We start from the raw sequence: 12260 nt of genomic DNA on the forward strand, positions 1-12260 counted from the left end.
CAGAAAGCGAGAAATCACCCCCCAGGGGTGATGGCCACGCTGCAATCCCTTCTCCTCCATTCTCCTCTCGGGATCTTGGGCACGCACGCGCACGATCACGACGTTGAGTTTAAGCCACTGGGTCTGGGATTTGAATCACGGTCGACTACATGGGAGCCCAGCAACATAGCCATTACACCACCTGCTGGTCCCATTAATTATTATTTTAATAAATGCAAATAGTCCATCAAATGCGTGTACTTTAGTTCTCGACGCCAGCTCTATAATTACTGTACCTGGTTAATTTTCAACTTCATGTCTACACACACCTAGGTGCCCGAGGCAGAATTCCTGACCCAAAGTCAGCAGAACTTTGAAATCAACAGTATTTAGTGGAGTAGTTGAAACGACAAACTACAGTGGGAAAACATGGAGAAAATCCAAGGATTGGGATTCGTGGGTTTTTAATTTATGTAATCACGGTGGATTTTTAAAACGCAGCAGTGTCCCCGCAGTTCACCAGTGACCGATTACTTGGGGACGTATTTTGCCTGGTATCGATTGTTTGTGGAGCGTAGGAAGGTGGTTTTCTCAGTGCAGTGGTGGTAGCTGGCCCTGCCAGGACACCAGATTCACTGTGCAAGTCCCAGTCCCAGACTGGGCCAGAAAAGCTTTGTTTAACTTGCCAGAGGGCACCCACACTCACCAGACGGAGAAAACTCCTCCAGTGGGGCACGATCACACCCCAGTCCCTTCCCTGTGTCTCCTTCCCTTTGGGATTTTGGGTGCACACACACAAGCCTGGTGTGTTTTTCAAGTTGCTAGGGCTGGGATTTGAACTCCTATGTCAGCCATGTGGGATCTGGCTGCCTTAACACCAGGCCATAGAGCCAGCCCTGGATAGGTGTTGTGAGAGTTGGATGCACTCGTGAAATCTGAGGGCACACTCTTCAGTAAGAAGAAATGTTTAGGTTTATTGATGGCCTGGAGTAGGGTGGGAAGAGAACAGGTCCCTGGGAAGGGGGACCTCTGGGCCGTGGTCCCCCTCCAGTCTCCTGGCCAGCCGGGATCACACACATGGCAGGAGCGTCCTGTAGGGTCAGATTGACCTAGAACCTTTTCCCACCCCCCCAACACTATATTCTGGGCCGGCCCCATAGCCTAGTAATTAAAGGAGTTGGATCCTCTAAGACTGACCATGGTTTGAATCCTGGCCCTGGCGTTTGGAAAATACTGGATGTGTGTTTGTGGCCAGAATCCTGCAAGGTAGAGAAATGGAGACTCTGGTGTGGCCCATGGAAGGTGCATTCCCGTCTCTCCTCGCTCTCTGGTGAGCACATGCACGCTCTGGCAATTTAGAAAGTAGACTGTGCTCACCAGAGAGAGACAGAGACAGAAAGCAAGAAAGCACCACCAGGTCCAAGGCTCGAACTGCCGTCAGCCACTCCGAGCCCCTAAGCTAAGAGCCTCAGTCAGCCCAAGGGCCAGCGGGTGGCAGGTGGTTAAGCTGGCCCCTGGGCTGACTGAGACTCTTAGCTTAGGGGCCGGAGCTTGGAGGGCGGCGGCTGAGGGAGGAGGGGCAGAGCAGAGGTTCTCTGCCCCTGAGTCCGAGAGCCTGCCCCAGACACGGCCCTGCTGCAGGTCTCCCCCAAACTCTGCCTCCGGAGGGCGCAGGCCCAGGGCCCTTCAGGATCAGACAGGACTAGATGGCACCCCCACGGGCAGGGGAGATGGAGGGGGGCCGGGGCTGGCAGCCTCACACCCAGGGTGTTTCTCTGAAACAAGCCTGTTGTGTCAGCTGTGCTGCCCCGCTCCCCACACCCCCGCCCCCGAGCCCACCTGCCCCTCAGCTTCTGCCCAGAAGCCATTAAGTGGAGTTCCTTAAGAGAACCCTGGAACGACACTGTAGGGAGAACAGTGCCCTCTGGTGGTGAGTAGCAGACATTGCCTGGAAAATCCTGAAGCTTGCCTAGGCTGGGAGATGAGGTGCAGGGAGGTCCCTTAGACTGTCCTCTGCTGTGTGTGTTCACGTTTCCACAATAAAACAGTAAAACAAACAAAATCAAACACGGGAGGGGCTTGAAGGAGGGGTTATTCTTAAAGAGGAAGGGGGAAGAGGATCCATATGGTGAGTAACAAGGGAATGGAGTATTGGAACAGGGACAGTTCTCAGAATCGGGCCAGACATGAAGGAGCAGGTGCTGATGATCCCACTGATCTAGATGGTGGTTCGAGTCCTGGGCCCGGTGGCTTGAAAATTGTGCCGGGTGCATGCATGCCCAAAAATCCCAAGAGGAGAATGGAAGAGAGGGAATTGTGGCATGGCCATCCCCCTGGGGACTGGGGATTGGGATTTCCCACTTAACCTCTCTGTGTCTCTCTCTGGCAAGTGTATGCACTATGGCAAAAATCTAAAAATAAATAAATTGACAACAGCATTACAAATATAATTGAGATATTTAGGAATTGATCTAAAATATATACTCACGGCCTCTACAGGGAAAAGAATAAAAATGCATTTTTTTTTAGTTTTTTTCACTATAGGGCGCATGCGCTCGCCAGACAGAGAGAGACAGAGAGACAGAAAGCAAGAAATCCCCCCCCAGGAGGGATGGCCACGCCACAATCCCTTCTCCTCTGTTCTCCTCTTGGGATCCTGGGTACGCACGCACACGCGCCCGGCATGAGTTTTAAGCCACCGGGTCCGGGACGTGAACCGCAGTCGACTACGTGGGAGTCCAGCGACATAGCCATTACACTAACTGCTGGTTCCCAAGAATAAAAATGCTTTGAAGACATTAAATAATCCCTAAATGAAAAGAGCTATCTCCTGTGTATAAATTGGAAGACTCATTATTGTAAAGGTATCCGTTCTCCCCGAAATGGTCTATAATTTAAGACAATCCTAGCAAAACCCCAGGGCTCCCCCGCAAATATGATGGTTCTACTCGTACCTATTATGCGTTTGTGCAAGTGCGAGCATGGTTCCTGCTGCTGTACTGACTAGGCCAGGCGGGCATCACTACGGCTGGGCTGTCGAGCTGGCGGTGGGAGGCTGGGAAGTGGGAGCACGGTGCCAGCATCTGGTGAGGGGCCACGCACGGTGGGAGGTGTCGCGTGGCGGGAGGGCCAGACCATGTGTCAGCTCTAGTCTCACTCCTTCTTAGGAAGGCGCCAGGATTCAGAAATGGGGACCCCACCCTGTGACCTTGCCTAGTCCCAGTCACCCCCCAGAGGCCCCACCTTCGGCACTGTAGTCCGGTCGAGTCCCCCCTTGTAATGGTTCACAGTGGGAACTAGACTGGAACCCAAGACTCGCCTGAAAAGAGCAATGTGGGCAACTTGGTTTAGAGCAGTGCTCCAGGGTGAGGTGACGGGGTCCTGGCACCGGGCAGGCGAGTGGGCTGCTGGGACAGAGTCCACAGACCGCCCTGTGCCAGGTGGACGCACCTCCTCGTGGCAGAGAAGCAGGGACAGCTGTGGGGATGGGGCGGCGCTTATAGTGGGCCGGGGGGGGGGGGTGCGCAGTCACAGGGAACAGTCGGGCCCTGAGCCCTGGGGTGAGAGAAGGGGGGCCCAGCACCAGGTGTCTGCCCCGTCCCTGCCAACCCCTCCCAGCCTCGTCTTCTCACCTGTGAACGCGCGATGGTGTCTGACAGCCCAAGAGGCCTTCCAGTCCCACAGGACCAGAGCACGAGGCCGCCGTGCCGTGGCCAGCCATCCAACACCTCTGCCTTTCCCCTGTTCCAGGTGTCCATGGAGCAGAGCGCGGCAGGTGGCCCCGAGAGCGTGAGGGTCTCCGGGTATGTACAGCGCACACCCTGCCCCACCCTGCCTCTCCTGGTCCAGCTCGGCTCCCTGGGCACACGCCAAGCTCTTGCCGTCAGAGGGCACAGCCACGAAGACGCGGGGGCCTCACGTCGCCCCACTTCGCCCTCCCTCTTGTGCTGGCCGGGGCCTGGAGCTGCCTGGGGAGTTCCGGCCTGCCCACACCTGCAAGCCCACCTGCACGAACTCATTCTGGAATGTCCTGTCCAGGGGTCGTGCCTTACGGTGGCCACATCGGCGAGAAGACAGCCCTTGGCGTCGGGAGCCATGGCTGTAGTGGCAGCGGCCCACGCGAAGCTCATTGCAGCGTTAGGAAACGCACTTCCAGCCCTCGGAGGTAGCAGCTGTGACCGGTCTCCTTCTTTAAGATTTCCCATGCCAAGACCAGGCCTTGTCCGTCTGCTCCAGGGGCCTCCTGGAACCCCCACCCAGCACCACTGAGCGCTATGGCCAGGGCTGCAGCCCCCGTGGAGCTGTCCAGAGCATTGGGGGGTGGGGAAGGCTAGCCCCTGGCCCTGCCCGGTGGCATTGGGCCTCACCAATCACTCCCACAACTGGCTCACCTCTGCCAATGGGGGCAGTCTCTGGGATGCAGATAACCTGACGCGCAGAGGCAATCGGAGGTTAACAGGTTTGCAGAGTCTGGCTAACAAGCTGGCTGATTAATTCCGAATGATCTCAGGGGGTTCCTTTATTTAGTGAGCACACACAGCCAGCCAGTGGCCTTGTGGTTAGGGTCCCGGGATACCACCTGGCCGATTGCACAGTCTGAGTCCTGGATCTGGGCTTGAAGACCACGCTGGGCATGTGTGTGTGCCCAAAATCCTGCAAGGAGGGAGAGGTGGAGGAGGTGGGATGGCTGTATGGTCATCCAGGGGTGCTCTCTTACTTCCCCTCTCTGTCACTCTCCAGTGAGTGCAGGCACCCTCTGCCAATAAAAAAGAAAAGCATGGGGATGTCCTTCCTGGACCCACTGTATGCCAGAGCTGCTCAGCTCTGCCCTGGGGAATGCTCTTGGGAAACGCTGGTAATGGCTTCAGTGAGGCCAGAGGGGATGGAGGCCTGCAGGGCTCGAGGAGGAGCAGGGCTTCATGTTCAAGGGCACACAGGAGTTCGCTGAGGGGAGAGGAGGAAGAGCAGGCCAGGTCCCAGGAACAGCTCTGAGCAGCATCACGCATCCGGAAGCGTGGGCAGCACCGCCGGACTTCCAGACAGAGTCTCAGGAGTCTGGGAAGGGGCTGGGCAGACAGGGTGCAGGCTCAGACGCAGGCCCACCGCAGTCACGCTGCCCTGTGAGGGAGGAGGGCCAGGGTCCTGAGTGCCCGATCCGTCTACGCAGCAGTTCCTGGGGACCCAGAGGGCACGGACCAGGAGTGGGTTGTCAGAACACCGCGATGCCAGTCCCACTTACTAAGAGCAGTGGCGTGTAGGAGCCCACTCCCACGCTGTCATGCATTGTCTTACACCTGAGAAAGAACTTGGAAACAAAACTCCGTTTTTGAGGGAAAAAAACATAAGCCGGTGCTCAGAGGTGCAAATGACCTTCCCAAGGTGGCCGTGGGATGAGTGGTTGCTGGGATTCGAACTCAGAATTTCCTTCCCAGTCCTCCCTCACTCTTAAACACTGCAGGTGCTGGCTTCCTACTGAGTGCAAGGCCTTGGCGGATGACGTGGTGGGGATCCAGCCAGAGAGGCAGGCGGAGCCCTGAGCATGTCCAGTGCTGGGCAGGCGACCCGGAGGGACCCGGCCTGGGGGCACAGGTGCAGATGTACTGACCGGGGTGCTGGAAGCCACGTGGCCAGGCTGCGTGCACACGCCCCGGATCCTGGCTGGCTGAAGGACAGGGAAGGGGATCCCTATGTAACAAGACCCTATAATAGGGCCTCCCCCTCTCTCATGTCCATGTGCGTGCGCACACATGCTATCATGGGATAAACGAAACGTAGATTCAGAAGTCTCCCCTGGGCAAAGGTTTGGGATTTTAGACGGCCCATTTGGGGCCCCTCTGGCCCCAGGAAGGTTTGAGGTGGCATCTCTGTCCTGACAGCGTCCTTGTTTCTGGCCCACAGAGCCCCAGGCAGCAGTCCCAAGAGCCCCAGGAAGCATTCGCGCTCGTCTACGCCCATGCCGAGGAGGAGCTGATGGCGAGCATCGAGCGGGAGTACTGCCACTGAGCCCCAGCTGCCCGCAGCCCTGCCAGCGCCGTGCGCCAGGCCCGCCTCCCCGTGCAGTGGGGGCACCGGGCTGTGCAGGGTATCACCTCCACTTTCCAGGGCTCAACTCGGAGCTGAGCTGCCTCCGGGCAGGGAGTGGCTCATCCGCCTGCCACTCTGCTCCGTCTCAGGGGAGTCCATTGGGGAAGGGTTCTTCGGAGTCCATAATCCTCATGGTCATCACCCTCCGTGGTGGGGAGGGCTCACTAGGCACGAGTGACACACGTGGGCTTCTCCCAACATCTGCCCCACAGCACTTCCAGAAGCTTCCACTGCGGAGGGTGTCCCCAAGGTGGGCCCTCTGTTCTGCATCTAGGCAGGCGTGAGGCTGTGCATTTCTAACCAGCTCCCAGGCGAGGCCGGAAATGCCGGAGCCCCAGCCACGCTGTAAGTAGCAAGGATTTCCAGCCTAAGCTTCAGGCTCTCTGTGGTTCCTCCTTCCCCAGCACTGGGGGTGGGGGTGGGGGGCACCTGGAGCTCGCCTCCTGTCCCTGCAGTGGGTGTGATGGGGAAGGAGAGAGCACTGGGCTCCGGTCCCTGCTCCGGCATTAACTCGCAGTGGGACGCCAAGGTAGCCACTTCTCCCTGGGCTCAGTTTCCGTCTCTGGGAAGCCAGCCCTGGGCCTCCTTGAGGCCTACCCCATCCCTAACAGCCCCAGCTGGGGGTTCCACAGCTCCAGATGCCCTGCGGTGTCCCCGCAGGTGCAGAACAGCTCCGCCCCAGGGGACTGCGCTGGTGCTCCAGGTGTCCCCAGCAGGTACCTCCCTGATGACAGTGACGGGGACTTTTGTTCTTTTCCTACTGGGACAAGGTAGACAATCCCAGCAAGCAGGCCAGTGGAGCCTTCAAACGCTCCAGCTGACGGATGAGAAAACGTCACCGAGGCCGCCCTGTGACACAGGCAGGCAGCCCCCGGGAAGGCGCTGTCCAGCAGGGGAAGCCGGCTGTGACCTGCTGGCCCAGGTGGCTTACTGGGGGAAGCTCGGGTGGAGAGCAGCGGGTAATGGGAGGCCAGGAGGTGGGTTCCCCCTGCACGGCTGGCAAGGGCATCGATACCAAGGGACCGAGAAGGAGGGCAGCTTTTGCCGAGGCCGAGCAGGTCTCAGCCTCCTCCTGTTCGCCTGCCAGCGCGGCGGCCTCCGCGGCCATCCTCGGGTTCCTGAGAAGAGCTGGCAGCCCACACATCCTCAGAACAAGCCTCTCGGGAGCTGACAAATGGCCACTCGCACTGCCCCCAGACCCACAGGCCTGTCGCCGACACCAGCACTCGGCGCGTCCATGCACTTGTACTGACCCACCAGGGTGCCTTGATCAGCTGTTTGCAGTTGGAGACTCACTGCGTGGTCCGAGCGCGGAGCGAGGGGGCCTTTCTCTACCCTCCTGGGGTGCTCGGGACCTCAGCTGTGTCTGTGTAAGCCCAAACCCTTCCTCTGACGGGAAGATGAAAGCCATTACTATTTTAATAGCACAAATGTGTATTGTAAAAGAAGTAACATTTTATTTCTTACCCCCAGATGAATCAGGCTTTGAATTTAATGGTGTGTTTACAATTTCACACCACTGTGTCAAAATGGGACACATCAGCTGGCTTCCAAGGAAGAGATGACATCGCTGCACTTTTGGAGGAAAATTCGCAACATCTTAACGAGATCGAAGTGTTAGGAAAGTTAGTCCTGCAGTTGTTAAAGTCCATATGGCTGTCAGGGTGAAGTCTGAGAGGTCACCATGGCTGTTCTCACGACTTCCTTTATTTTTAAAAATCTGCCAAAGGATTGTGTGCATGCTGGAGAGAGTGGGGAGTAAGAGAGCACCCCTTCATGGGGCCAGGTCAGGGGGCCACAGTCCCTTCTCCACTTTTCTCTCCTTTGGGGATTTTGGGCATGCTCCCACACATGCCCGGTGGTTTTGTTTTTGAGAGGTTTTTGCTATAGGGCACGTGCGTGCACCAGAAAGACAGAGACAGACAGAAAGTGAGAAGTCACCCCTCAGGGGGATGGCCACACCGCAATCCCTTCTCCTCCATTCTCTTCTCAGGATCGTGGGCATGCACGCACATGTGCCGGCATGAGTTTGTCACCAGGTCTGGGACTTGAACTGCAGTCGACCACATGGGAGTCCAGTGACATAGCTATTATGCCATCCGGTGGTCCCCTCAGTGTGTTTTAAGCCACCAGGTCCAAGACTTGAAACACAAGGTCAATCGTGTGAAATCCAGCTACCTTAGCCACCAGGCCACAGGCTGGCGCAATTTTTCTTTTTGTTTTCTTTTTAAAAATTATTTATTTTATTTTTAAAAATTGCTATTAATTCGCCAGAAAGTGAGAAAGCAAGCCACCAGGTCTGGGACTGTAACCGCTGTCAGCCATGTGGGAGTTCAACACCTTAATCACCACGCCACCTGGTGGCCCCTACTTTTCATTTTTACTCCTTGGATTCAGAGGAAGTGTCTGAACAACTGCGGACCAGATAAAGCAGCACCCTGGGAGGGGAGAGTGCTGCCTAGGCTTCAAGAGGGACAGGCCAGGTTACCCTTTTGCATTATACGTGTGCTATCCCCAGGCTGGCCTTGTTGGCGTCGCCCAGGGCCATGCTGAGCCTGAGGCCCTGCTCTGGAGCCAGGTGAGGGGTCCACTCACCGACAGGTGGGAACATGACCAGAAGACAGGCAGAAGGGAAAACACCCCGAAGTCAAAAGCGATGATGTATTTCTGGAAAGGTCTGAGTGACCACAGTGTCTCCCGGCTTCTGTAATAGGAGTTCCTTTGAGATGTCATGAAGCCCTAGGAACTGAGAGATCCCTCTCCTCGGTGTGCGTGCATGCGTGTGTGTGTGTATGTGTTCTTGGGAAAGGCGTGCAGTCATGCCGTTGCCCTCCCCAGCCCGCTAGCTCCCCTGGAGCCCTGGCCCAGCCTGGGCAGGGACCTCCTTCCTCCCCTCGCTGCTGTCAGGCAGGCCCCTGCTCCCCGTGAGAGGAGCTTCTCTAAGACGTGCTGCTCTGATGGTCAGTCTTACAGCCTCTTCTTCAGGGGGCTGGCCAGACACCTGCTGCCGGCGGCCCGCCCTGGGGCCGGATGCTGGGGTTCACGGGTAGGGATGAAGTGCTCTCCGCACCGTGAGACTCCCTGACCCAGCGGCAGAGCCCCCTCGCACACGCACACGCTGTCTGGAGGGCCTCAGGCTGTTAGAGAAGAGTGGCATCATTAGGCAGGAGAAAGCTGCCCTCGGGAGAGAGGGTAAATGACAGCTCCAAAGGTGGTTCCGTCTAGGAAGGAGGCTCCCTAGCCCTTTTGGTGGTGATAGTCTGCACCCCCTGGGACAGATCATCCAGCTGGGCAGGGGCAGTCTTCCAGTCTGGGGAAGCCCTTCTCTAAGCATTAGGGAGGAAGCTGCCTTCTCTTTGGGGGGTGGACCCCTGGGAAAGCAAGGTGGCACTTGAAGTCCGAGGAGGTAGGCACCATCAGATCAGCACCCCCTCGTGGCTGGGCCCTTGGGATGTGGCCACACAGGGGGACAAGGCTGGAACCTGGGAAGAGGTGTGTGTGGGCACCGGTGGTCCTGAGGGGACCCGGATCCAACCAGGGCCGGGCCCGTGGCGTTATCGACAGCGACACCGTGTGCCGACCAGGAGGAGCACGGCAACCCTCGGGTCTGTTGGGCCATAGCCAGTCATCTATCAGGAAGAGTAGTGAGTACAGCCCGTGGTGGCTGGTTCACAACGCACGCCCTGTTGGGACGGTTTTCAGAACGCTCAGAGTATGGAGGACCAGGATTTCTTCTTGGCTCTGCACCAAGCGTGTGTGTCGTCAGATACAGGAAGGGAGGGAGGCAGGCAACCTGATTAGCCCAAGCTGTGGGCATTGCCAGGACCACGGCAGCATGGCACAGCCGCCACCTCAGCCAGCTGAAGAGGCAGAGTCCAGGATGGACGTAGCCCAGCTCAGTGGTGCAGCTGCTGCCCTCCCAGGACCACTGGCCTCCACCCAGTCCTGGGCTGCACAGCCAGGCCCTGCTCTGCTGTGGGAAGGATGAGCAGGCTGACCTGGCCTCTGGTCAGCCATCATCTGCAGCGAGGACCCCCAGCTCTGGACTCTGATGGCTAGTGCAAGGCTTTTCATTGCAGTGCCAATTCCCCTTGTGCCACGGGTACAAGGGTGGCACCTGTCCTTGCAAGACCTAAGACATTTCAGTTTTGCTATTGGGCACATACACTTCCCAGAAGAGAGGGAAAGTGAGAAGTCATCCCCCAGGGGGAAGGACACACTGCAGTACCTTTTCCTCCTTGGGATTTTGGGCACGCACGTACTCACACCTAGCGTGTTTTTCCAAGCTGCTAGGTCCAGGCCTTGAACCATGCAGTTGACTATGTGGGTCCAGCCACCTTGACCTCCACACCACCTGCTGGCCTCAGCCTGAGACTTTTCGTGTTTGGATTATCTTGTTTTGGTTCTCCCGTGCATGCCCTCTGACATCGGAAGAACTAGTGCTGAGAATGTGGGCACTATGAGTGAGGTTTTAAGCAAAAGAAGTCTGAAAAAGTGGACTGAAAGGTTTGCTTAATGTACTTCTGAGAAAGTCCACACTGGCAAAACTTGAGGATAAACATTCTCAATGAAAAAGAAAACAATCCCTAAACAAAGGGTCAGGTTGTAAGCAAAGGTTGTTAGAGCCAGAGAGTAGTCAAGAACCTGGGTGACAATGAAGGAGAGTAGACAGGCTTGTGGCTGCCATCCAGATGAGAGGTTTCGTCAGACTTCCCGGGTGAAATGCTGAAGGCAAAGCATCATCATTTACCAGCCTGTGTGCCTACGTGCACACGCCCACAGCCTTGAGTGACAGAACCACACCACAACTCTCCCCACCACCTCTGGACTCTTCACTTTTGAGGCACACAGCCACGGCCCTCCTGAGGGGCCAGGTGATGCCTGCCTCACCCCATAGGCTGTTTGAGGAGGGGCTCAGGAGCTAGAAGCCAATGGCTCACTCAGCCCTGCTGTGGACATCCCTAAACTAGCTTATAGGATCCAGACTTCACAGTCAACCTTAGGACTAATATGAGAAGGTGCTAGAGAAGAGCAGAGAACAGACTAACAGACATGGCGGAGATTTGGGGCCTGTAGGTTTGGGCCAGTGTTGCCAGTGGATGAGGCACTAAGAGTGGGTGCTGGGGGGCAATCCCAAGATGAAGTACTTAGCACTTAGCATCCAGGAGCAGGGGCTCCCCAGGGCCAAGTGGGCCTCTGAGTTGCCTCTGCCTCCCCCAAAGCAGTCTTCATGCAGTTACAAAGGCTGGGCTGCCTCCATGGGAGGCCCCCGGCAGGGCCACCCAAAGCGAGCGGAGCTCCACACAGACCCTGGTGCACTGGCTTCACTCCCCCAGGCCCAATACCCTCCCGTCACTCCCTTACAAGTGTTCAGGGGAGTTTCATCCAGTGCATGTCCTGTAGGCAAATCTGTCCAAGGGAAACCCACACGAGACACTGTCACTTGCAGACACTGAACTACTGGTCAGAGCAAACCAGCATGCAGCTGGTTCTCAGCATGGGGAGCGCCTGGTTGACCTCAAGTTGTGGTGACTTCAGCTCCCACTTGGAGAGAGATGGAGGGCCCGCTAAGGCTGTTAAGACAGAGTGTTGTGGCCTGCCTTCTCAACTGTTACTGTGGTTGTTGAGCAGACTGAGGGCGGCCCGGGCAGGAGCGGGATGGGCCAGTAATAATTCAGGAGACACAGGGGAGGCTTGGACCAAGTAACCTACATGGGCATAGTGAGAAGCGGGCAGAAGTGCCAGAATTGTGACACTTTGGATGTGCAATGTGAAGAGCTGAGGGTGGTGATGAGGAGGTTGGTCATTTTGAGATGCAGATTCAACACTATGTTAAGTAGATACATGGATACAGGAGTCTGAAGATCAGGAAAGAGATGGAGGGAGAGATGTACTCAGGGATCTTTATGGTTGCCATTTTTCTTTAAGTCACAGGGTGGGGAGAGCCAGGAGAGTGGACACTGTGAGAATGAGCCTAGGGCTCACCTGCATCAGGTCAGGGGAATGGGCAGTGAAACAGCCTGGGGCTCACCAACATGGGGAGGGAGTCAAGGGAGTGGGCAGTATCGGCTGGGAGAAAGGAGCTGGGGGCTTTCAGGGGGTGTTGTCAGCTATGCCCCAGGCAGCTGCAGCCAGCGACCCTGAGAACAGAGCACAAGAAAGTCCCTGGCAACATCCAGAGCTCCTCCCGGGAGTGC

At 56.8% G+C, this 12260-nt stretch overlaps 1 protein-coding gene across 1 annotated transcript; it reads left to right on the forward strand.

The window, feature by feature from the left end:
• Positions 1-3560: 3560 nt before the first annotated feature.
• Positions 3561-5982, forward strand: CYS1 (cystin 1). Its single transcript, XM_014589519.2, has 3 exons — positions 3561-4144; positions 5438-5568; positions 5878-5982. Exons 1-3 carry the CDS (start codon positions 3625-3627, stop codon positions 5980-5982), a joined length of 756 nt encoding a protein of 251 aa, XP_014445005.1. The 5' UTR covers positions 3561-3624.
• Positions 5983-12260: the final 6278 nt, after the last annotated feature.

The sequence above is a fragment of the Tupaia chinensis genome, unplaced genomic scaffold, assembly GCF_000334495.1.
Source record: "Tupaia chinensis unplaced genomic scaffold, TupChi_1.0 Scaffold000045_1, whole genome shotgun sequence".
NCBI lineage: Eukaryota > Metazoa > Chordata > Mammalia > Scandentia > Tupaiidae > Tupaia > Tupaia belangeri.